The 27,285-nt window shown below is 42.0% G+C and overlaps 1 protein-coding gene across 6 annotated transcripts in view; it reads right to left on the bottom strand.

The window, feature by feature from the left end:
- Window positions 1–300: 300 nt before the first annotated feature.
- rhot1a (ras homolog family member T1a) overlaps window positions 301–27,285 on the bottom strand; it is an 85,761-nt gene continuing 58,776 nt past the window's right edge. For 3 of the 6 annotated variants that reach the window (XM_085963951.1, XM_085963956.1, XM_085963955.1), the window contains 4 exons: window positions 20,725–20,927; window positions 18,742–18,864; window positions 5,044–5,190; window positions 301–1,558 (listed from right to left, as the gene is read on the bottom strand). In XM_085963951.1, coding sequence (XP_085820077.1) covers window positions 1,441–1,558; window positions 5,044–5,190; window positions 18,742–18,864; window positions 20,725–20,927 — 591 coding nt within the window. In that variant the 3' untranslated portion in view covers window positions 301–1,440. The other 3 variants (XM_085963952.1, XM_085963953.1, XM_085963954.1) reach the window with 3 other exon arrangements.

Genomic DNA, 27,285 nt, shown 5'->3' with positions numbered 1-27,285 from the left:
AAAATTAGTTCTAGGTTGCAGAGTTTGCACTGCAGACCACAACCTCCAAGTACTGGGCTGAGACTATCTGAATTTATTTCATATAGGACCTTAACAGTCCGAGAACATGCACATTAATCTCAACCTGGAATGGAATTAAACTCTGGTACTAGAAGTAAACGTACAGTGTTCCAACTCACTGCATCAACCAGTCGCCAAACCTTGAGCTTTACAAACAAGCATGAGATGATTGATAAAAGGTTTCCTATAAATCTAAGAAATCAATATTTTTTGGACACAAAGAAATTAACTACAAGGATGTACGATATAGCACGTAGATATTTATTGAAATTGTTTGAAAAAGTCAAGGATGAAAAACAACGTGATGCAACAGTTATTGGTTTAATATACAGGAAGAACGCAAATTCAATGTAACAGAAAATTGCAAGGATGCTCGATATGGTATTTTAGAGCTTAACTGTAGAAGAGATACTGTGAAGCATGCAACTACTACACTCTAACAAAGCAATAACTGTACTGTCTTTGCATTGCAACACAGTACAGATTACAGGAGTAAGTAGTCTCTTACTTTATTTACTTTGAGTGTTAAGATCATGGGGACCTGCAAGATCTGCGTCCTTCAAAGACTGTAAAACAACCTTTATCTTCTTGCCTGGCTTGGGAAAAAAATACAGAAATAATAGACCGGGGGGGGGCAGATAGGGAAAGGAAGAGACAAAAATAATAAAATGTCCATTTCTTCTGATACATGACTAATTTACTGGGTACAAAGGGAATTTTAGATAACAAAGTCAGCTATACTGCAAGAGATAAAACAATGATTGCTATTCTGTGTACGCTGATACCCTGAGAAATAAATCTCTTGGCGACTCCACTTTGTGCAGACGTGCTTCCTTAAAATTAAAATATTACCTAAACAATAAATAAAACTCCCTCAATGTTTTAAACACCAGGCAAGTCTGACTGGAGGATAAAGTTCTAAATATCCACAAGGAACAATCACTCTGACATGTAACTTGTTGCACAAGAAACCTAGAGAAGACTTTGTAACTGTACCAGGCATCCCAGGGCAGCGACGCCATTCTGCTGATTGCGTCGATATTTACATTATTTACACAATTATATCCCTTTTGGGTATCCAACATTGGCAGATTTTGCTTGACAGGACTCCTACAGATAACACTACTGGTACCTATGGCAAAACAGAAACAAGTTCTGAAATTGCAATAGGGTCAGTATCAGCGAAGGTTTGTATCATCCTTTCAGATGACATGGTAGCTATTAACCAGCTTGACCCTTAAATAGTTTTGTTCTCTTGCACCCCTACCCTCTGAAGAAATAAGTTTGCATATTAAAATAAAAACATTCAGAATATTCATTGCAGCCTCGAGACTGTATATAAAACTGAAATTGTGACCGAAAGATGCACTCCCATTCCGATCACCGTTGTTTCAGTAATGCTTTGTACACAGCAAATCCTAGGACAGCAAACACCGTGGCCCCAAGACTCGCTCGAAGCCAGAAGGTTGAGGTCTTCAGGTCGGCCTGTGTTGTGTGTCTGAAAGGAAGAAACATTTATAGTAAGAGAGCTGAAATATTACAGCAACACAATCTATCAAAATTAAAGGCCGGTACATTTTTTGAACATGGCACAAGTCCAAACACAAAGCTGTATTTAAAAAAAAGAGACACGTTAGAGAAATGGCTTTCTGGTGGAGGTGGCTGATTTTGAATATGCAAATACACAAAGATGGATCAGTGTAACATGATGCAGTGATATGACGAGTATGGCAGACATGCTCTTTGTACTCGAGGCCACACTGCGCACTTGAAAAGACATAGGGTGTGGGCTACATAAACCCAAATGTGCCTGCAGTGTAATACGCAACACGATAGGTGGTTACTGAGCATGCTCAATTCAGCACTGAGCCAGACTCCTCACAGTACGACAGCTTAGCAAGTTGGTGAAAGCAGCAGCGTTATTAAACTGGTTTAATATCCCCACCTTACTTGTTTGTACAAAATATGGCAGTTTCTTTTTAATAAATCTGCTGTAAAATATGATCTACCAAAATACATATTTTTAAATCTTTAAATACCAGTTTTTAAAAAACGTTGTTATCTCGCCTGTTCCACGGGACACAAGTCAGTAAGAGGGTTAAACACAGAATAAGTTAGTGAAACAATGATTACATTCAACATCAACAACTTGTATTTATATAGCGCCTTTAACGTAGTAAAACGTCCCAAGGCACTTCACAGGAGTATTTTATGATAAAAAATTTGACACCGATCCACATAAGGATAAATTAGGGCAGATGACCAAAAGCTTGGCCAAAGAGGTAGGTTGGTTTTAAGGAGCGTCTTAAAAGGAGGTAGCGAGGCGGACAGGTTTAGGCAGAGAATTCTAGAGCTTAGGGCCTAGGCAACAGAAGGCACGGCCACCAAAGGTTGAGCGATTATAATCCGGGATGCGCAAGAGGGCAGAATTAGAGCGCAGATATCTCGGGAGGGGGGGGTTGTGGGGCAGGTGGTGATTATAGAGATAGGGAGGGGCGAGGCCATGGAGGGATTTGAAAACAAGGATGAGAATTTTGAAATCGAGGCGCTGCTTAACCGGGAGCCAATGTAGGCCAGCGAGCACTGGGTGATGGGCGAACGGGACTTGGTGCGGGTTAGGATACAGGCAGCCGAGTTTTAGATGACGTCATGTTTACGTAGGGGAGAATGTGTGAGGACTATTCCAACGCACTCCTGGCTGGCAAGTCCAGAGGTAACAAAGGCATGGATGAGGGTTTCAGCAGCGGATGAGCTGAGGCAGGGTCGGAGACGGGCGATGTTACGGAGTTGGAAGAGGTGGTCTTTGATATGTTGCGGATATGTGGTCGGAAGCTCATTTCAGTGTCAAATATGACACCAAGGTTGCAAACAGTGTGGTTCAGCTTCAAACAGATGTTAGGGAGAGGGATGGAGCCAGTGGTTAGGGAACGGAGTATGTGGCGGGGACCAAAAACAATGGTCTTCCCAATATTTAATTGGAGAACATTTTTGCTCAACCAGAACTATGTTGGACAAGCAGTCTGACAATTTCGACACCGTGGCGGGGTCAGGACTAAATTAAAACAGATATAACGGAGCAATATTTGTACAGTATAATCAGAAAATTTAGAAATATACATGCAGTGAATTAACATTTGTGCAGAGAAAAGACTTTAGTATTTAAGGTACAGACTATCAGTTCTAAAATATTAACCTGTTTTGACAGGTGCTGAGAGAGCTGCTGTGTATTTTCAGTATTTTCTATTTTTTCAGCATTTGGCGTTTCTCTTTCTATTTATTTTCTAAGTTTGATTCAGCCACTCAGGAACACACTTTACAACCTTGATGTAGCAATAACCTCAGCAATATAAGTGCACTTGTTCCATTCATTCAACATCATGGGTGTTTTAATTTATGGCATTAAATCCTGCATTTTCTTCCTTTCTCCTCCACCCTTCTATCCTCCTCGGTTGAATGAGATGCTCATGTTGTGGACAACATCTGCTTACATAACAGCCACTACACTTCATTAAAAAAAAAGTAATTTATTGCATAAAGGACTCAGCTATGTCAATGTGAAAGGCTTTATTTTGAAAAAAAAAAGTCTCCCTGCTCAATTTCCCAGGAAAGGCATTCAAGTGATGCAATAAATGGGTAGTTTCTGCCCCTCTGATTATGGGCTACATTTGGTGAAAATATGCTGCTTTACTCCCTCCTACCTTCATTCTCTCTTCTTGAGGCTGCAAGGGGACCAGGTCAGATTTAAGTTCTCACTGAATTTCAAGGAATTGAAAAGGAGTTTGCAATTTTTGAACAACACAAACTCCTGGCTTAATTCAGATCAGGCACAGCTCGAGACCGGTTTTACTTTGCAGCCGACATCCCCAAGTGGAGGGCAACAAGAAGATTGAATTATAGCAACAAACTGGGAAAAGTCAAACACCAGACTGATGGAACTAAAAATTTATCATTGGATTTTAAAATATTCAATTAAGATTTCCTTTGATTTAATTTAAAAAAAACAATCGTACTGAAATACGCATCATATCTTCTTTTAGTATAAAAATCAGACAATCTGAAAATAAATTGAAACATGAGCTGTCCAAAAATAAAAAGGAGATGCTTTCTGGGATGTACCTCACCTTTAACACAAAGCTTCCAGACTATATTTTTTCTTATCTGAAGACTTTGTAATTATTCCACAATATTGGTGTATGAATAATGGGTAATTTAAAAATCCTTTCACTTACTGAACACAACATTCCAATACAACTTTTATGCACAACATGTGGTGCAAAAATCATCAAAAACAGATCTAATTTTTCTATTTAAAAAAAGTACACACTACACTGGCACTGCTGCAGAGATTGTGGATAAGATAGTGCATAAATACTCAAAATTGGTCAACCCTTGGCTGGTGGCAGAGTGGCTGCCTACCTCACACATCAGAGGTATTCGGATTCTGCCACTTACGTTATAAATAGGCTCGACAGTCCCAATACTTACAAAAACTACAGCGGAAGCACACTCTGCAGCTTATAGCATAGTTATGTGCAAACACTCTGGAGTGTATATACTTTACTCTCAATGCACTGTGGTCACAAACATGATGTTAAGTCACAAAAAATGTAATAGTATTCTTCCAAAGCTCAGTTTCTCACATTCAGTAATTCCAACGCATTCTTTTTAGTCTCAATTTATGTTCTACAGACATTAAAAGACAAGAACCTCCATATCTCAACTACATGTCTTTAACCAGACATTTTCCTCTGCTATATTCTGGATATGATGCGTGTGGAGGGAAAAATATTAAATGTGAGGAATGAAAGCTCAAGGAGTGCCTTTTAATATAGTTGATGTGGTCAGAAGACCAAGAACAGCCAATTTAAATAAATTTGCCAGGGTATGGAAGAAATGTTAACCAATACTACTACTGCGCATCAGGAATTGTTTTCAAATGACAGCCATAGATGGATGAGGAGAATTTACTCTGTGTACAGTTACCTGTCTTCACGCTGTAAACTGCGAGCACCAGAAGACTCCATGAAGATAGAATCTTCAACAAAGCTCACGGCGTGTACTTGATGAACGAGACTGCCTTCATCGTTCGCCAACAGCATAGCACCCACCTCGTCTACTCGGTCTTTTAACCTTATATATACACATGCATACAAGTATGCAGTTCATAACATGGCACAAAACAGCACGCGAGTAAGTCAACCTAACAGTATTACATTTGTAAAAATCTCAAATTGATTGGTTAATAGTTTGATTCAAGGAGCAGTCCTGTATAAATCAGGCTTCATTAACAGAACAGAGCATTGGAATCCTTACCCACAATGTTCAAATCCTTGTCATCAAGGCATTCCTTTAATTTTAAATAGATTTTTGGGAGAACGGTAGTCGGGGTTGGGGGAAATGGGAGGGTCAATTCAGAAGAAAGGGCATTAACACCATTACCTGCATAAATTCACCAGGAACTGAGAACTATAGTTATGAGGAGACTTTACTTCCTCTGTAGCATAGAAGGATATGAGGAAATTTAATAGAGGTTTTCAGACTTGAAAAGGATTTTGATAGGATTAGTAGGAAAAGACCATTTCCTCTGGGTGTAGAGGCCTATGCTTTTCGGTGCTTGGGTGGCTTTGAATCAGTTCCACCCAGTGAAGCCTCTCCCGTTATGCTGTACATTATATACACATGTTTATCATGAATCGTTTTGCTTTGTTAACAAAATGAAGCTTCTGTAAAAATTGGACTACATGGGAAGGGTTAAATATCCATGCCAATTGAAAGGTAAGCGCTTGGAAAAGAACGAGGGTGGCTGTGGTTGTGACAGATCAATGAGATTAAAAACAGTGGACTGCTGAAAGGTAATAAGCAAAAAGAACCTTAATGATGGTTAACAGTAGTACAAGGAAGGAAACTGGACATAAACAGGTGGGTTTATAAAAGCCCGAAGATTAGTGAAAGTGCTGCTGTCGGATAAGTGAAGCCAGCGGGAGGCCAGGATCACCGGAACGCAAGGACCAAACCAGCGTTAGAGCGTGGTTGGAAGGGCAGCATGTTGAAGGTCAGGCAAAAATAATACCATATTATGAACTGCTGAAATAATAAACTAAGTAAAGGATTTAAACCTAATATATCTGGTTTGTGAATCACTCTGCCCTGGAGTCAAATAAAAATTAATTGTCAATACAAGTAATAGTTGCAGCTGGTTCTGAACAACAAAATCTCAGGTGAAAGATAAAATGCAACTTCATGCAGCAGCTTAGCAGCAATGGACCCAACTTAATAGTTTAGGCAAAGATTTGACATTAAAAATACACCAAGGATAATTTTTTATGAAGAAATATATTTTGACGAGAGAATGGAGGAGTAACTATAATTTTTTATAAAACGTCGAGACTTTGCTCCACTTTCAAAAGTTGGGACCTACACTTTTGATTAACATTACTAAATTTATATGGATTTCTGTTTAACAGGACTGCCCCTTTATCAGGATAGCCAAAACTATTTAGACAGTAGTTCAACACAGTCACATATCAAGTCTTTCAGTCACCTGCTATTTTGATCACAAGTAATCTCTGCTCTGTTATCCTTATCAAATGACCAATGAAAACAGAGGCTTACATCAATACAATGGCCTGTTAGTGACAAGTGGGCTGCAGTCACTTGCTAACTGAGCATGCTCATGCCTGGTCAATTCAAGTTAGGAAAAGTCAGTGCAAGTTAGACGATATCATTTTAGGTTTAACAAGAATCCCGGTTATGACTCGGAGGTTATTGGTGCAGTGGGCCTCAAGCACCAACAGACAACGATGTGAACAGCAGCAACAAAGACATTTGGAAAAATTGGCCACCTGAAGGCACGGCAGCAAGAACAAGAAAATGCAAATGTAAATGCAGATACTTTCAGAGTCTTATCTCATAGACCCCATCAGTGAAAAATTAATTCACAGTAAGCAACAGCTAAAAGTTAAGGACAGTAAAAATTCAGAGTCAACAACCACGTATTAAGGCAGTTACACCCGCATTTCACTTTGAGGGCAGTTACATGGATGAAAGATGACTAACGGGTTGTTACAATACTGGAGCTCTCAACTAGGACACTCAAGTCTGAATACCAGTCTCAACAGTCATTTACATTCAGGCTTCCACCAAGAGGCAAGAGCTGACGAAGGAGCTCCGAAAGCTTGTGATTTCAAATAAAGCTGTTGGACTATAACCTGGTGTTGTGTGACTTCTTACATTTGTCCACCCCAGTCCAACTCCGGCATCTCCACACCACAGCAATACTCTTGGCAGAGTCTGTACAAGGAAGAACCCAAAATGGGGGGGGGGGGGAGGAAAAAGAGAGAGCAAAGAGAAAATAGGGAAAACAGAAATCACTACACACTGCTTTACCAGGTGTTCTAGTGAATAACTAAGGAATATGTTGATGGAAAAGACTGTTGAGCACCAGGGAGGAGGACTGGTACCAAAATATAAATATATGCCGAAATTAAATTGGTCACAAAAATATTTGTAAGAGATTAATATAATGTATTGTAGCATTCTTTTCAACACACACTATAGTCTGCAGATAAAGAACTGAATGGTTGGCACTAAAGCAATTAACCAAATCATCCTTCCAATAATGGATCTTGGGTGCATTTTGATACCAGATTAGAAATAAACAAGGACATATTGAGAACTAAAATGTCAAGAGCTCTATTGTACTAATCACCTGCAAGTCATCAACATTGCTCAAAGAAATGGTGTCAAATACCACCAAAGTGAAATCCTGCTAATGAGAGCCAAGAAAAATGAAATTAAACCAGAAGCCATTAGCTGGACATAAAAACCAAAACACAATTACATTCAAAGCAGATGATGAACTCATTTTTCCATCTCAAGGAACAAGGGCCAATCTTTCTAAGCATTTGAGGTGGGGGTGGGGAAGAATAGGTGAACAGACAAGATAATGCAATATAGTTAGCAAGAGGTGCAAGAGGAATAGAAACAGTGCCAGACAGGCAAACTCAAAATAAAAATGGACACCTAAAGGAAAGAAAATTAAAAAAAGAAAAAGTACATGTTATGGTACACTAAATTATCCACAGTTTGTCTTCATTCATGCATGCAACAACGACTCATTAGCTTCAATTTAGGAAGTGTAATAACAGTAGTTCAAACCATCAAGCTTTGGGATTTAAAAAAAATTGAAACTGCATGTTGGGTTGGGAGTATCTGTACCTTTTTGACATGTGTGAAGATACACGACTGCAACTACAGTACAGGACAAACGATTCACATTCACCTGGAAATCTAAAATTACAATTCAAATTCTGATACTAGATCCTTTATTACAAAAAGTTTTAAATTTCAATTATAAATTTGCAACTTAATTGCCAAGTTTATATTCTGCCTCCCATTCTAACAATCTATTCAAATAATGAGATAATAAGTTAATCATTTTGTTTGGCAGTAGTTACAGTATTATATTATCCAGTCAGCATCCTTATGAAATAAGAGAAGCTAACAACTCCAACAATAAAACGCAAGGAAAAAAATCATAATTTTGAACTTTTAAACCTAGTTTTCAATTAAGGAATTCAACCTGGCAATTTGAAAAATTGAAAATATTTCTCATTTTTAAAACCTCACGAGTTCGTAATTAATTTGATTTATTATTTGGAGCTGTTCTTTATTCAGTAGGGCAAGAGTTTATTAAAACAAAATGCCAAATAAAGATTTTAGCACCTTATAAATACCAGATTTAGCAAAAAACCTTTTCATCCAAATAGTATCAAATATAATTTACAACAGTGAAAGTGAAATTCTTGACATCCACAAACAGGCACTTCTGGCATGTCACTTAATAGTGATCAGGAGAGGGAACTCCTCTTTAGCCCCTAGGCATTAAGGACAATTAAAACACCTCTACCATAACTCCAGCTGCATTGACTTAACGGATTCCTTATCTGAGGAAGGATGTTCTTGCCATGGAGAGAGTGCAGCCAAGATTCACCAGACTGATACCTGGGATGGCAGGAATGACGTATGAGGAGAGATTGGGTCAATTGGGCTTATATTCGTTGGAGTTTAGAAGAATGAGAGGGGATCTCATTGAAACTTATAAAATTCTAACAGGACTAGACAGACTAGATGCAGGAAGGATGTTCCTGATGGCAGGGGAGTCCAGAACCAGGGGTCACAGTCTAAGGATAAGGGGTAAGCCATTTAGGACAGAGATGAGGAGGAATTTCTTCACCCAGAGAGTGGTGAACCTGTGGAATTCTCTACCACAGAAGGCAGTTGAGGCCAATTCAGTAAATATATTCAAGAAGGAGTTAAGATAGATTTCTTAAGGCTAAAAGGATCAAGGGATATGGGGAGAAAGCAGGGACAGGGTACTGAATTTGGATGATCAGCCATGATCTCATTAAATGGCGGAACAGGCTCGAGGGGCCGAATGGCCTACTCCTATCTTCTATGTTTCTATGTTTCACCACGGGCCAGGGATTGAACCCAAGACCTGCTAATATGACTCAGCTACACAGTCTTTGTCAACTGAGTCAGTGCATAAGCTACTTTCTTTAGTTTAACAGACTTTGCAGATTTAAGGTTTGATTGATGGTACACATCAACACAAATTACATACTGACTTTACAATTCTAGAAAGTAGAGAGTTTTAAAAGAAAATTCTATGCTCCACCATTACCATAGGACAGACTTGGGGTACAGGGGGGCGGCAGGGGGCAAGGAGGATAGAAGAGATAGGAGAAAAGCAGGGTGCCAAATTTCAAGTAACGAGACTAATTTACCTCCAGTTTGCAAGCTCCAAATTTAAAAAATAAGATGGTTTGCACGTCTCCTTCTATACCCAGAGCATAAAGAATCCCTTTTATTACAGTTAGCATGAAGGTTTGAACTCCCAGAACAGATCCAGAGCTGAGAAAAGCTTACCTCCCCTAGTTATTGTTAATGGCAAAGGGCATCGCAGACAGAAACCAAACAATACAACCAACGGAACCAGGGATAATGTAATTTTCAAATGAACTCAGGACACCTCTCATTGGACCAATGCAAATTTACAGGATTTGAACAAAAATATTAAGCGTTCCTACAGTGCAATATATTAGTATTATCTTTTCTTATACAGATTGGTATTCATTCTTTAATTGTTTTTACAATATGTAGATTGCTGTATTCCACTCTACTTTGGCAAGATTAGCAAACCGCAGAAAAGCAACCATGCATTTGCTGAACTACAACATTTTCATTAAAATCTCTATCCACGCCCCCAAAAATCTATTTGTAATTTTGTAAACATGTAGATGTAATTTCAGTTAGAAGGCGTGAATAAAGTGAATAACTGAAAGATGCAAATCGCTGTGATGAGGAGCACTTGACAAAAATTTCAGCATTCCCGAACAGCAAGTTGGTTGTATTCTGGGGTCCTGTATTTGTTTAATGATTCTTCAATAGCCGCCTTATTCATGGCATATCCACTGTTTTTGTTGTCCCCAATTTACATCACTTACCTGAAGGAAGGATAAGCTGTTACACATTTTCCACATATATATGGAGCCAATTAGTCTGCAAGCCCAGGTGGTTGTACATGATCTCTGAACTAGTTTAGGGAGTTACATACAGGATACTGCGTTGAACTCCAAAATACAGACATTGCCATGCGCGGAGTTCCTGATTTCAGTTGCATAATTTTGCAGAGAGCTCATGAGCTAACACGAGGCACTTCCTCTCACTTTCCCCTGGGTGTTTGAGCAGCCAGTTCTTTTGTGGAGCAGCAGTTTGATCATCGGTCCTGTGGCAAGGGTTGGTATGAGCAGCGGCACGAATTGGAGAGAAATACCTTAACAAGAGGGCATCTCACCATCAAAAGATAATTGCCCACGGCCGACTCAGGCATCACAACTCAAGTGCCAAAGCTGCAAGTCGGCTTTTCCGGCCAGGCCACAACTGGATTATCTGCTGTACCCCACAAATTAACAGGCAGTATCTATTTATATGGTGGTGTGTGTGTGTGTGTGTGTGTGTGTGTGTGTGTGTGTGTGTGTGTGCGCGTGTGCGTGCGTGTGTGTGCGTGTGTTTAAGAAAAAGAATGAGTTGACAGCTCATTATTTAAAGTTAGATCTCTCTCGCATAGAAGAACAAAGTGGAGTACGAAATTGAGAGAGAATATGAGCCAGAGTCTGGGACCTATGGTGAAAATCTCCAATGCACCATTAAGACAGATTAACACAGAAGAGCAACTGGCCAGGAGTTGCTGCTGTAAGCTACAAGTCGTTATAAAGTGAAGGTAAAAGGCTCTTGTGGGAGACTTGGACTTGTAACAGAATAAAATAGTTGGAGCTATTCTAATCTTTAAATAAAGTTATAAGCATTACCCTGGAAATTATATGGATATTAACTTCATCTCTATAGTGCAAGTATAGAAGCAGATTTACTGGGTGCAAGGAATATAAATCCAAGCCATGGGAGTTTATGAAAGTAGTCATAGTTTGCAAAAGCAGTGGAGTCTTTTAATAACACCAAGGGGGAACAATTGGGGTGCTAGTGCCACGTCAGTGCAGGCCTCCTCCCCTGATTAAAGAGGGGCCTAGTGCTGCACGCACCGGGGCCCTGCCGGACCACCAGGGTGCCGTGGAAACAGCCCGGCACTCCTCAGCGATTGCGGCCGGCACGCCACATAGAAATGTTAAAGGTGGGCAGGTGCTGGCAGTCGGCCAAAATAAAAATGGCCGCCCGACACCTGCCCCTTTGCCGCACTCTACCGCCGCTGCAAAACCACCCCCGGTCCTGTCGGTTCCATCGTCCGGCGATAGTTCTGGGGCACAGGGGAAGTTTGTGGCCGGGGCGCTGCGCACGGCAATGACGTCATCATCGCCGGCACAGCGGAGCGCTACCAGCTACCGCTGCTGCTAACCTCCCTCTGAATTTCGCAGGAGGCGTTAATGGCGCCGCGCCCAGGCGCTAGGGCATTTGCGCCCCGTTAACGCCCCCCAGGGGCGCTAATGAGAGGCGCAAAGCAACCCAATTTCTCCCCCCAAAGGGTTTATAAACATGGTCAACATCTCTCAACTTTCTGAAAAGGTCCAACATATCCCATCCTGTATGCTCTTCTTCCTCCTTGCATCCTTCTCCCAGTGTTGTAAGACTCATCATAGCATCTCTAACATTGTCTCAGGACCTCAAAACTGAGAAACTTTAACCTTCTTCAGTCTTCCCTTCTTCCTACAATCTAGGGTTTTAAGTGAAAGCTCATGAGATCATGGAGGAAGTTGCAAACTGGATAACAAATTTGCTAAAGAATGGGAAACAGGTCAAATCAGCAGAAATAGTTCAGATTGGGTAACTGTGACCAGCGGAGTCCAAAGATTTGACCGGAGAACCCTACTGGACACAATAATTATCTTAAATAGGTTCAGTGTTGGTAAGATTCTCGCCGGAGTCAAAAGGTTGTATGTTCAAATTCCAGCCCAGGATTAAGCACATAAACGTAACTCGAGACTTCAGTCCAGTACTAAGGGAGCGCTGTATTATTACAGATGTTGTCTTTTGGATGAAGATTAAACCAAAGCCCCATCAACCTCTTCAGATGGATGTAAAAGATCTCAAAATACTATTCAGAGAAAATGGGAGTTCTCCCAGTATTCTGGCCAACATTTCTCTCTCAACCCCCACCAGCAAGACAGATTAACTGGTCATTTATCTCAATGCTGTCGGTGGGATCTTGCTGCCAGCAAACTGGCTAACACATTTGCCGACCTAACAACAGTGACTACACTTCAAAAGTAATTCTGTGGCTGTGAAGCACTTTGAAACATCCTATGGATGTGAAAGACACTATATAAATGCAAATTCTTCATTTCTCTTGCAAGTAGTGTCAAAACTTACAGAGGATGCTGAGATGTGTGGGAAAGCAGAATGTTCTGATAAAAAATATAGTCCAAAGTGATCGCAGAAACAGCACACCTAGGCATACAACTGCACTTAACTTTGAGAAATGTAAGTATTTAACACTTGCTGGGGCTCAGGTAGATTACAAAATGCAGAGCACTAAGTTTTTGGGTGTGATAGCTAATAAAAATGTTTGAGGAATTTACATCACCACTTTTAAGATGCAAACAAGTAGAAGGATGTGCCATTATTCAGCATACAGGAGACCTTATAGGTAGGAAAGTAGCACAAAGAGTATAATGTGCAATAAAAATGGTTCTAGGTTCACAGATCACCAGTTAAGGGAGACAAATCTTTTCTCGCTGAAAGTCACAAAAGGTATTTCTTGCTGAAGTGGGGACACAGTTATCAATATGAAGAAACAAAAACTAATTAAAAAAACTTCTTTACACCTAGGTAACCTATGGAATCCACTGTAACCTGTGATACTAACTTAGGTAAATCATTCAAAATGGAATCGGATAGATTTCTGATTAAATTGAGCACTAGAGAAATTAAGAGAATGAGAGCCCTCAATCAGGTTCCATGGTTAAGAGGAGTTGAATATCTATATTCAATGGGCCAGAAATTCGTGACCAAATGTGTGAGTACGGTCTGGGTACTCACGCATCTGGCCGTTGGAAATGCCGGCGTTCAGCATGCACAGCGCATGCGGGGAACGTCGGCATTTCCAGACCTCGGAACGAAGGGGTTCATAGGCACAGCGCGTGCGACTGCACAGGCAGCGCTTGCGCAGTGAACTTCGTAGATTTCATTCATGGATTCAGTGAGGGTAAGTCCTTACAAGTTACACTTGAAAAAAGCATGTGTAAAGTTGTTCCAAGGCTGCGGAGGAAGATATATTTTATCGTGGAGCTTCTGAAAGGCAATATTTTTGTTTGGGAAAGGGAGGGAAGTTATTTTAAGAAATTTTAAGTAAGTTTTAAAGTTTAAATTTTTTTTTTTTTTTTTTAAAAACGGGTTTTCAGAACGGTAGGTAGAAGGAGCAATTGTGGCTTTGTGAAAATGAGTGTTCTAAAATGAGTAATGTAACATTTCCAGCACTTTTAAGAAAGAAACTTTTCATCAGTAATAAGTAATTATGTATGTATGTCCGCATATATTCCTTTATACGTATATGTATGTATGTATGTTTTATATTCCTTTACATATGTGTATGAATGTATGTTTTTAATTATGATTTTCCAATAAGTTACTTTCTCTGAAAGTCATAATTAAATAATACATTCATACACATAAGTAAAGGAATATATACATAACACGCAAAGGAATATATACAGACATACATACTTTCAGAAGCTCCACGATAAGAAATATCTTCCTCCGCAGCCTCTGGAGCAACTGTACCCATGCTTTTTTCATGTGCAAGTTGTAAGGACTTGACCTCACTGAAAGCATGAATGAAAGCGGCGAATTTTACTGCGCACGTGCTGCCTGTGCAGTCGCACGCGTTCTGCCTCTGAACCCCTTCGTTCAGAGGACAGGAAATGCCGGTTTTCCCCACATGCACTGTGCATGCTGAAAACCGGCATTTCCTCTGGCCAGACGCGCAAGTACCCCGATCGTACTCGCGCATTTGGAAGGGAATTACTGGGCCAACATTTTACATGTCAATAAAATGAAAAATTTAACAATTGCGCGATTTGCCCCCTCGCATCTGCGACTGAGGGTCCAAGGAGGTGCATTGCACAAGAGGTCATCGTCGTACGTATCCTCACACTGTTCCCTTTCGGGAACTGTATGAAGTGGTGGAAGGATTTATGGCCGTGATTAACGCTCATTCCGTGACCGTAACCATCTTTGAACCAGCCATTAGGGTGGTTAGTCCTATGGCGTGAGGGTTTTACGGGCTCCCACAACCCATCTGAGGGGGGGGGGGGCCACCCACACCCACGGACGCAAGTATCCCGCTGGATGTCCACCCAGAATTTATAGTTGGAGCTCCGACTCCACTTGCCGGGACTGTCTGGAGTGGGGTTCGAAACCCTACTCCTTCTGGCCCAGCGGCGGGGATGCTTACTGCTACGCAAAAGGCCCACTCCGCACAAAAGGTGACACCCATACGTTTCCTGCGCCTTTTCCCTCCCCATGACTGGAGCCCTATGCTGCCACTTGAAAGACCAAGCTATCATCTGCCCTTTTTGTGGCGCCTTTGACTTCTCATTACCAATGATGAGCAGGCGCTGCGCCTCCACCTCCTTGAGGAGATTGCTGAGGTCATCATCAGTTCAATTGTGAGTTCTTTTAATGCCGTGAATTGTGCTCATTCCAGCCATTTCACGTTGCTAATCGGATTGGGCCTTTGGCATAGCAGTAGGATCCCCGCCGCTGGGCCAGATCAGGGTAGGGTTTCGAACCCCGCTCCAGACAGTCCCGGCAAGTGGAGTCGGAGCTCCGGCTCTAAATTCTGGGTTGACATCCAGTGGGATATTTGCGTCCGTGGGTGTGGGTGGCCCCCCCTCCTTGTATAGCTTGTGGGAGCCCGTAAAACCCTCCCGCCATAGGACTAACCGCCCTAATGGCTGGTTCAAAGATGGTTACGGTCACGGGATGAGCGTTAATCATGGCCATAAATCCTTCCACCACTTCATACAGTTCCCCAAAGGGAACAGTGTGAAGACACGTATGACGACGACATTGCTAAATAAATAAATGGAATTTAAAAAATCTTTTAGGGCTTTTAAAAGGTCTTTAAATTGCTTTAATTCTGTTTAAAACTACTTCAGATTCTTCAAAATAATGTAAACGTTTTTAAAAGTTTATAAAAGTTACCAAAAGCTTCAAAAAACTTCCAAAAACCTATTTAAACTGCTGCTCTACATGTAAAAATGCTTAGCAGCTTGGCAGAAACATTGGGGGCGTGTCCTGTTAAACTGAGACCTCAAGGGGCGTGTCTCAGTTGCACAGCGCGCTCCAGGCTTCGCGCTGGCTGCACTCCTGGGCGGCGTGACGTCAAACGCTGCCCGGGATTCTTCAGATTCAAAATGGAATTCCAGGCGTCCCTGGAGATGATCGGCAGGCGCGTCGGGTAAGTGCAAATCGGGACCTTGCACGCGCGGCAAGCCCCGTTCACGAATTTCTGGCCCAATATCTTATATCTTTGTCTACAAAACTTGTTACATTATTGTCACACTTGTGGGTCAACCTCCTCCCCATTATTACTTCACAAGTCCACCAATAAACCTACGTAAACTTGTAACTACACCCACCCTATGGTGATGTTATAATACCTTAGTTTTGTGTTTTAAGTTCTCAGCAGATAAATCCCAATGCTCCAACTAACTACTGTACCTCTCTGCATCCCAAACTGCCCTAAGCTTTGCTATTTAAATAAAGATAATGTAAAATCAAAGTATTATATTAAAATGGCAATGTAGGACTTTAACGTGGGAACTGAATTACATCTGCGCGCCCTGGCCCAATTATTTCCTGCCTTATAACCCCACTTCACCTACAGGCCACCCTTGGTTATGACTCCCCACCTGCAACACCATGGGAGATTTTCTGGTATTTATTAAATTCACATACACATAGCTTTTAAGTAATTTTATCCACTGCCCACCCACCCTGCTCCACCTCGAGACTGTGTAATGGGTAGGGAAGAATATGATCAGCTGGCATGGTTGAGGTCCTTCCCCTCAGACAAGATTAGTCTCTGGGATGGGAACAGGGGCAGTTGGAGCTGGTGCTGAACTGTATGTTTAACACATGATCACAGTGTAGCTGTGGGCAAGATTGTTAAACAGTCCTGGTCAGTTCATACAATGGATACTTAATTATGTTAATAAACACCACACACACACACTCACAAAAACTGATATAGGTACATGCCCATCTTTTCCAGAGGCGTATATTTTGTATATTTACCTTTTATTTGGTTCCAGTACCTAACTGAAATACTAGACAAGTAAACACCAGCTCCTCAATCACCAGCACATCTCATTCTGCTTTCAAATAGTTAACGTTTCAGTGGACCATCACTATCTCAATTACAACATTTTGTACAAGAGCTATACAATACCAGATAAAAGTGTCAACTTAAACTGTGTGTACTCAGCATTTGGTTATATGAAGGATTACATTTGATCAGCCTCAATGTATAGAGCAGTCATTGTAAAGCTGTACTCGAGCACTATTGTGATGCAAAGAGTTCTAGAGTATTGAAAACGCCAAATTTAACACTGATCTGAAATAATAAATAATCCTAAATGTTAGAAAAGGAGAAAAATGCATCTGACTCATCCCTCACCTCCTGTTTTAAGCTACAGAACTGGTGGTGAAATGGAAAGAAGGAGGAATTTTACACCAAGTCTGTTCACCCTCTAGTGCAGTTTTTGAGGGTGCTCCATTGGAAGCACTTTCACCACCGAGTCAGACCGGTTCAAGTCCCACTCCAGTACTCCAGCAGACCATCTAGGCTGACACTCGAGTGCTGTCCTTCGGAAGGGAGGCAAGGCTGAGGATCTGTCTGCCTGTTACTGTGGTTCTGGTAGACGTTAAAGATCCCACGGCACTATTCGAAGAGCAAGGCATTTCTCCTGGTATACTGGCCAACATTTCACCCTCAATCAGCACCACCAAAACTGATCAACTAGTCATTCATCTTACTGCTGTTTATGGGATCTTGCTGTGTGCAAAATGGCTACTGTGTTTTCCCATACAACAGTCAATGAACTTCAAAGTAATTTACTGCTTGTGAAGCACTTTGGGATATTCTGAGATGCGCAATAAGGTGATATGTAACGGCCCCTAGATACATCACTGATACTTTACAAATATTCTCATCTACAGAGCTCCCTATGGATCAAACCCTTACTGGAGATTTAAAAAATGCCTCGACTCCCATCACCTTAGCATTCCTGAGGAGAGACCTAGAAAAGGGAATATCTATCAATCAAGCTTCTTTTAAATTGAAAACTAGCACCTCAGATTTAGAGATAACAATTTACCCCAACTGGATTCACCGTAAAGCAAGTTAACAAGTTTGGACCAAGAGGCACGAGTAATCTAGATATCTCCCTTTACTACATTTTAAATATCCACGGGTACCCTGCCAACTCACAGTCCTCCTGAATCGAGGAAAGCAGTGTGTATTTATTGCATGCACATAACTGTGATTATTAGAGACTTAAAGGCTATTCAGTGGAGCAGAGTTCTTTTTAATCTTTAAAAAATTGGCTGTGCATCCACTTTGGCTAATGTACAGTACTACCAGCGAAAGAGCCTCTTCTCAAGGTGGTCTAACTACCAACTTATGAAAAACTAACATTACTTTGTACGCTTAATGAGAGGTACGAAATATAAACTGCGCTAATGCCCATTGTACAGTGTAAATGTGGCAGAATCCGTTCACTGACTAGTTTCCTTTCGACATTGTGTCTGCCCAATACATTTAAATATCCTTCCTTCCATTGGCCTTCTTTTCAGACTTGCAATCCAATTTCCAGTAAAATCATCAGACAGTGACTGGAATATACCCAGTCAGGTTAAAGAACACCATAAAGTAAACACATTTCAATGGCCACCATCATTCTTACATGTGAAGTCAAAGGGCTTCAAAGGTTTTTTTTTCCATAAAGATGATTTGTTTTTTTTAAATCCCTCAAAATTAAAACCCTGAAAATGTAAATAATTCAGTGGATATGCTGAGTGAAGCTGACTTTTGAAGATTACCCCCTCCCTTGAAAAAAACAGCCAAAAAAAACCTTCTGAAACCCAGTAAATAAAATGAAGAACCTGTTAAGAACTGCAGTGAAGAATTTGGTCTTTACAGATTGCAGCAAGTCTGAGTTGAGGAAGTTCTGACAGATGCAAAATGTACACCTGTTGCAGGTGCATAAACAGCGTAACCGGGCATGGCTGTGAAAACACACAGAAGTAAGGCAGTTGAGTCTCTACTTGCAAAAATAAAATGCAGATTCACACCATTCTCGAAATCAATTGCAAAGGTACCAATAGTCCAACGCCAGTCCTGAAAACATTTCAGCAAGTTCCCATAGGATGAACACACATGCGACAATCCTACAACAACGGAGGAAGCAAATCTTACAAGTAAGACCAGATACAGTGACAAAAAAACAAAAAAAATAACAAAAGCACTCACGACATACAAGAATTTTGTTGTTGTGTCTAAACGATAATGTGCGATTGCAGCAGTTCCAGCTATCCTGGGCTTGAAAGAAAATACTAAGCCTTTGTAATACTCGACTGCATTATTAGCTGCCATTCCTCTGTCGAAGTCAAGAGCTTATTTTACAAAGTTTTGCCTATTTAAAAAAAAAAAAATGTAAAAATTGCATCACGGATGAATCCAATTCTGATTGAAACCGGATGCCAGCTGTCATACTGTCAACAGCCTGCAGTTATTACACATTTCACAAGTCATCTGCATGCACTTAATTCCATCACGTGCTACAAAGGGGGAAGGAAGTAATGTTTTAGGTTATCCTAATAATACAGGCATTCTGCAAATAAACCTGATTTGAGAGATTGTGAAATAGAAATATTCCAGAACAGCGGAATTCCAATGACAGCATACTCTGCCTCATATCACAAGGATTGCTGAATTGTTTAGTTTCTGTACAATGCAGCATGTAGCCCATTAGATTGGCCTGTGTCTTGATTGATACAGATCTGTGCCTCAGAGGCTCATTTCTGGCTCCAACCTTCCAAATCTATTACCTTTGGTGCAATAATAAAGTGTCTAAAGTTTTGCTTTGAGTAAACATCCAGTACAAGGAAAACATTAGGAACATTTCAGCCGTGAGGCAGACTTCAGGCAGAACCTGCAGTGAGCAGACGATTTGCTCTTTACATAAGCCGAGTCTGATGAGAGCCTCATGGTTGAAACATCATTTGTAGTTTTTTGTGTGGTGTGTACATTAGAATAATTTTGCAGTCACCATTCTAGTCCTATAAAATTGGAATTTTAGTCCATTAAAATATCAGTCCAGGTTTCTCTCAAGTTGTAGAATGCAAGAGCAACAAAGAGCCAACTCTCCTCCATGTAAAGGGTTATGTCAGCCTAGCAGCTTTCCTACACTCAACTGAAACCGCCAGAAATTATAATCACATTAGCAAGAAATATAAGGCAGCTTCTCTTAAATCTAGGGGCTTGCATTTTTAAAGCAAGGCACCAGCAGAAAAATATCGTACTCCGCTGTGGAGAACGCAATTAAAAAAGAACAGAGAGGTTTCAAAAGGCTGACTGACAAGAAAAGAATGATTAACTTCCTCTGCAAATGTTTAAGCAGCGAGTACTGACATTAGAATAGCCCAGCTGAAAGGACATCATTCCTTGCCAACAATCCCCCCACCTCCAAAACAGTTACTGTATCCACAGATGTTAACTCAATTCCGTCCCGTTGGTCATGCGCTAACTCTTGCCCATGTCAATTCTCCTGCTGGTGCCCCATCAGTGCTTGCTTTAAAAAGAAAAAAAAGAGAAAATGAATTAATATTCTTCTAAAATTTGGTTCTTCTAAGATTTGGTTATAAGTTGGTACTCACTGAAATTCCATCTTTAAAAAGTGGCACGAGTCAATGCACCTGTGTTTTATTCATTTATGGTCATTTTTCCTCCAGTTTTGCAGAACATCTCCGTTATTATTTCAGATCAACTTCTAAAACAGTGCTTCAATCTGTAGCTAATGATGGTGGTCCATGCAAATCTTAACATGACTCATGCAGCACTGTGGTGGCTTGATGTCCTATACTTACGGATACATGGCTATGGTAGTCACTTTGACAAAGAAGTCTTTGCTTGGTGTGCCAGCACAATTGCAGGTATAACTTTGAGGTGGCGGCATTTTGTGTTTGTTGCAGAATTCGGTGGGAGAAATGCTGTGGTCTTGTTTAGCTTCGTGCAGGTCCGACTTTGCAGCTACAATAATACATGGTGTCTTGCCGTCAATGAAGTGTTGCTATAGTCATCCCAAAAAAAGAACATATACTTATTAGTTACCATGTCAGCTATAATGAGAGGGATTAATTAACACTTGTTCCTCATCAACATTTATGCTAAGTTTAGAAATGAATTGAACGGGAGATCAGCAGCGTTAAAATTTGAAGTTTCTATAATGGTTTTTAAGGCAATTATATAAAAAAATTGTAAAATTGTCAACTTTTTGCCAATTTTCTTCTCTGCTCCTCTCGACACACGCTGGGATAGGATTCCATGGCTAGCAGCCTGCTTGCCAAGTAGTCATTACTTACTAGGAATCTAGGTCGCGAGTCTCAGCAGACTATTTGACTCTGGGGTTTGGGGTGGGGGTGTCCACAGCCGAGCCCGATTTCATCCTCATCTGATGACCACATGTGCACACTTTTCAGTGAGGGCCACTGGACAGTGATCAGGAGCAGGAATCCTGGCCGACTTTCCCCTTCCTTGCCCAGTGTACCGAGATCAATTATATCATCCCTATTGCTAACTCAGCACAGATGGGAAATTCAACCTGGAGCCTTCCTGATCCAGTGCGGCTCAATTACATGCTACTGTTACCAACTGAGCCATAAAAGGAACTGATGTAAAATTAGCCTTTAAAAAAAGTGATTTTCTTTCTTCCCTTAGCACCGTCTCATCATGCACTATCCCCGTGGTGATCTGTTCCCAGCCAATGCCATGTCACTCAAGTAGGACTAGAGATGATGTGTCGGTGAGCAGGCCACCTTGCTATTTCTCTGTGAGGAAGTGCACGCCTCCACTTGGTGTTTCCCAACAGCACAGTAGAGATCGGGCACTGAGGTAAGGTAATCATAGGTACTAATCCATGTATTGCATATTGGAATACAACACATTGCACCACAACACTTTTCCTAAAATTGTTTAAATGCATAAAGGCATTTATTACATGTGTAAAATCTTATTTTATTCAGTTTGCATCAGGCACTGTTTTATCATATTGTTTAGTTGATCACTAAGACATTTAAAAAATATACAGCCCTGCAACCACTGGCTAATGGCACTATCAAAGCTGGTATGCCCTTTCCTCTGCCTGGCAACCTCTAGAGCAGGACTCCAAATTATATGCAATATAAATGTGTCTGACCTCAACCTTTAGTTTAGCACATTAGATTACAGCGAGATCTGTATTCTCCATCAACAATTTATCCTTGTATAGCAGATTTAACATAGTAAAATATCCCAGTGTTACACGGTTGGATGTCAGACCAGAGTAGGAGACAAATTAGCGGCAGTGGCTTAAGAGTAGGTTTTATGGAGGCTTTTGAAGATTGGGAAGAATGTAGCAAGATGGAGGGATTTAGGGAGTGGGCTCCAGAGAGCAGTGTTGAGGTGACTGAAGGACATAAGAAATAGGAGCAGGAGTCGGCCATTCAAGCTTGCTCCGCCATTCAATAAGATCATGGCTGATCTTCTGCCTCAACTCCATTCACCAGCCCTATCGCCATATCCCTTGATGCCCTTAGTAGTCAGAAATCTATCGACTTCTGTTTTGAATATACCCAATGACTGAGCCTCCACAGCCCTCTGGGGTAGAGAATTCCAAAGATTCACCATCCTCTGTGTGAAGAAATTTCTTCTCATCTCAGTCCTGAATGGCCGATCCTTTATCCTGAGGCTGTGGCTCCTGGTTCTAGACTCTCCAGCCAAGGGAAACATTCTCCCAGCATCCACCCTATCAAGCCCTGTAATAATTTTGTATGCTTCAATGAGATCCCCTCTCATTCTTCTGAATTCAAGAGAATACAGGCCTAGTTTACTCAATCTCTTCTCATACGACAGTCCCGTCATCCCAGGAATCAATCTCGTGAACCTTCATTGCACTCCCTCTATGGCAAGTATATCCTTCCTTAGGTAAGGAGACCAAAATTGTACACAATACTCCAGGTGTGGTCTCACCAAGGCCCTATATAATTGGAGTAAGACTTCTTTACTCCTGTACTCCATCCTCTTGTAATGAAGGCCAGCATACCATTTGCCTTCCTAATGGCTTGCTGCACCTGCACATTCACTTTCAGTGACTCATGTACAAGGACACCCAGGTTGCTTTGAGCATCTGCATTCCCCAATCTTTCGCCATTTAGGAAATACTCTGCCTTTCTGTTTTTTCTACCAAAGTGGATAACTTCACATTTATCCACATTATAATGCATCTACCATGCTCTCGCCCACTCACTGAGCCTGTCGAGATCCCATTGAAGCCTCTTCACATCCTCTTTGCAGCTGACACTGCCACCTAGCTTTGTGTCATCAGCAAATTTGGAAATGTTACATTTAGTCCCCTCATCCTTCCAGTACCCCACTAGTCACAGCCTGCCATCCTGAAAAAGACCAGTTTATCCCTACTCTTTGTTCTCTGTCTGTTAACCAATTCTCATGTTAGTATATTACCCCCAATTCCATGTGCCCTAATTTTGTTCACCAACCTCTTGTGTGGGACCTTATTGAAGGCCCTCTGAAAATCCAAATACACATCTACCAGTTCCCCTTTGTCTACTCCACTAGTTACATCCTCAAAGAACTCCAATAGGTTTGTTATACAGGATTTCCCTTTCATAAATCCATGTTGACTCTGCCCAATCTTACTATTAGTTTCTAAGTGCCCAGTTATTGTATCCTTTATAATAGATTCCAGCATTTTCCCAACTATTGATGTGAGGCTAACAGATCTGTAGTTCCCCGTTTTCTCTCTCCCTCCTTTCTTAAATAGCGGGGTTACATTTGCTATCCTCCAATCTGCAGGAACCGTTCCAGAATCTATAGAATTTTGGAAGATGACAACCAATGCGTCCACTATTTGTCGACTTTTAGTCCCATTAATTTTGCTAGTACAGGTAGACTATCCTTTATCCAAAAACCTCGGGACCAGCCGTGTTTCGGTTTTCGGAAAATTTCGGATTTCGGAAGGTGGGTCCGCGGGGGGGTGGGGGGGGGTCCGCGGGGGGGTCGGCGTCGGCGGGGGTCCGCAGTCGTGGCTTGTCCGTCGCTGCTAGCCTGGAATGCAATGAAGTTCCGCATTTCCACCAACAGGTCGTCGTGCTCGGTCGGAACAGAGGCCGGCACCGCCGCGGGCTCAGAGCTCTCGTTGCTTTCGAGCCTTTGGAAGAGAGTCAGGTAGTTCCGCGGGGGGGGGTCGGCGGGGGGTCGTGCGCACGACTTACGCTGACCCTCTGCTCAGCGTAAGTTGGTGGGGGTCGGGGTCGGCGGGGGTCCGCGTCGGCGGGGGGTCCACGGGGGGGGGGGGGTCGTGCGCACGACTTACGCTGACCTTCTGCTCAGCGTAAGTCGTGCGCCACTCTGGTCATGTCGTGCGCACGACTTACGCTGACCGAAAAAACCTTCGGTTTTTAGAGGGTTTCGGTTTTCGGAAGTTCGGATAAAGGGTAGTCTACCTGTACTGTTTTTTTACTAATAATAATTTCTTTAAGTTCCTCATTCTTGCCACACCCTTGGTTTTCTCGTATTTCTGGGAGGTTTTTTGTGTCTTCCTCCTTGAAGACAGAAACAAGTATTTATTTAATTTCTCTGCCATTTCATCATTCCCCATTATAAATTCTCCCGTCTCGGACTGCAAAGGACCTACATTTACCTTTTTTCCTTTTCACATGCCTATAGAAGCTTGTACAATCCGTTTTTATATTTTTCACTAGTTTGTGCTCATATTCCATTTTCCCTTTCTTTAATCAATTTCTTGGTCCCCCTTTGCTGATTTCTAAAAAGATCCCAATCCTCAGGCTGACCACTTTTTCTGGCAACTTTATAAGCTTCCTCCTTTGACTTAATACTAGCTTTAATTTCTTTTGTTAACCATGGTTGGATCACTTTTCCTTTTGGGTTTTTATGCACTAGAGGAATATATGTTTGTTGCAAATTATGCATTATTTCCTTGAATGTTAGCCATTGTATGTCCACCGTCACACCTTTTAGTGTAGTCTCCCAATCTACCATGGCCAACTTGTCCCTCATAGCCTTGTAGTTTCCTCTGTTTAGATTGAAGACCTTAGTTTCAGATTGGACTACATCACTCTCAAACTTAATGTAAAATTCAATCATATTATGGTCACTTGTCCCTAAAGGCCCCTTTACCACAAGATTATTGATTAGCCCTTTCTCATTACACAGTACCAGATCCAGAATAGCCTGTTCCCTGGTTGGTTCCTCCACATACTGATCCAGGAAACCATCTCACATGCAGTCCAAAAATTCGTCCTCCACACCATTAGTGGTAATTTGATTTGCCCAGTCAATATGTAGATTAAAGCCCCCCCATGAATACCATATTGCCCTTGTTACATGCACTTCTAATCTCTTGATTTGATACTGTGCCCTACATTACCACTACTGTTTGGTGGCCTATACACAACTCCCACCAATGTTTTCTGCCCTTTGCTGTTTCTTAGCTCCACCCAAACTGATTCCAGTTCTACATCACGATCTGCCAAGCCAAGTCTTTTATCTCTACCGTACCAATCTCATCCCTTATTAACAGCGCTACGCCACCTCCTTTTCGTCTGTCCTTCCTAAATGTTGAGTACCCTGGAACATTCAGTTCCCAGCTTTGGTTACCCTGCAACCATGGGGTCGATTTTCCTGGAGCCGTCAGGCGGGGTTTCAGGCATGTGGGGGGAAATCCCGAATTCGGGGGGTCCCGACACCATCCCGCCCAAAACCCCGCTCCACACAAGTTTCAGAGGCGGCGGGTACCCGCCGACCCCAGGCGGGAAAGGATTAGTGCCAATTAACAGGCAGTTTTTAGCCTAATCCCTATTTTGAGGGGTGTCGTGTGGGATTCCAGACGGCTCCAAACCACGCCAGGTTAGAGCAGGCGGGCCGTCGGTTTGAAGGAGTTGGAGGGGTCGAGGTGTCGGTGTTCAGGTAAGTGATGGGTGCATGAGTGCAAAGGTAAGTGTGTTTGGTGTGTCTAAAGTGTGTAAAGAACTTTTACTTACCTTAACAGCCTTTCTTCCTGTAGGCGTCAGGAGCGCATCACTCAGCCGGCACTTAAAGCTGAATGGCTGCGATCTGTGAAAAGTGACAGCCTTCAGCTTTGAGTGCTGCTGAAAGTTCTAACTGAGTCTGTGCAGAAGGACTCATGTTAGAACTCAGACTGTCAGTGTTTGGCAGCTTCAAACAGCTGTGAAACACTGATATTTCATCTGTCAAGAACTCTTGACAGATGAAATTGCAGTCTGTGACGTCACCTGTTGCTGGGTGGCCCTTAATTGGCCTGCTGAGCCCGCTGGGTGGGCTCAACAAGGTCAATCAAGGGAAAATCGCGTGGATTGGCCGGACGTCGATGTAGGCGGGTCTAAAACCCGAAAGTTGTGGTCCCGCCTTCTTCCCCGACAGCTTCAGGAAAATCGACCCCCATGTCTCTGTAATGGCAATTACATCATACCCATTTACTTCTATTAGTGCCATTAATTCATCCACCTTGTTGCGAATGCTACATGCATTTAGATAAAGTGCCTTCAACTTTGCCTGTTAAATCTTTTTTTGCACTTTAACCCTCTTTACTGTTGGCCTTTGTTTCTGCTCCCTACTAGTTTTGCTGACTACTTTTCTAACTTGCACTTCCAGCTTTGTTTGTGTGTGTTCTGGGCCCACACTTAGGTTCCCAGCCCCCTGACAAACTAGTTTAAATCCTTCCCAACAGCACTAGCAAACCCCCCTGCGAGGATATTGGTCCCGGTTCTGCCGAGGTGTAACCTGTCCAGCTTGTACAGGTCCCACTTTCCCCAAAAATCAGTCCCAATACCTCAGGAACTTAAATCCCTCCCTCCTACACCATCTCTCCTGCCACCAATATTGGTCAGAGGAAATGGGGGATGCTCTGCAGACCAAGATAGAAGAACTGAGAGAGGACATAGGGTTGGAGGAAGTTAGAGAAGTAGGGCGGAGCAACACCATGTAGGGATTGGACTTAAGATTTTGAAGCTGAGATGGAAGTTGGCAACGATATGTAGAGAGGACTTTACGCGTGGCTAAATTCTGGATGAGCTGAGAAAAATGAATCTGGAGGTGATAAAGGTATGAATGCGGGTTCAGCGCCAATAGGGGTCACGTAGGGTCAGAGCCAACCAATGAAGTGAAAATAGGCAGTGTTCGTGATGGATTGGAAGAGGTTTGAGGCTAAGCTCAGGATTGAGCAGGACTCTGGAGGTTATGCACTGTCTGGTTGATCAGGAAGCCAAGAAAGGGATGGGATCAGTAGCTAAGGCACGGAGTTTCTGACCGAGCAGGATGCCTTTAGTCTTACCAATGCTGAATTGCAAAATATCCTGGCTCACCCAGTCAGGCAGCCCAACAGCACAGCAACA

This window comes from Somniosus microcephalus, chromosome 21 (genome assembly GCF_052327205.1).
Source record: "Somniosus microcephalus isolate GS21.2 chromosome 21, FLI_Smic_1.0, whole genome shotgun sequence".
Lineage (NCBI taxonomy): Eukaryota > Metazoa > Chordata > Chondrichthyes > Squaliformes > Somniosidae > Somniosus > Somniosus microcephalus.
The sequence above is the reverse complement of the archived record's forward strand: the minus strand, read 5'-3'. Positions and strand labels throughout refer to the sequence as shown.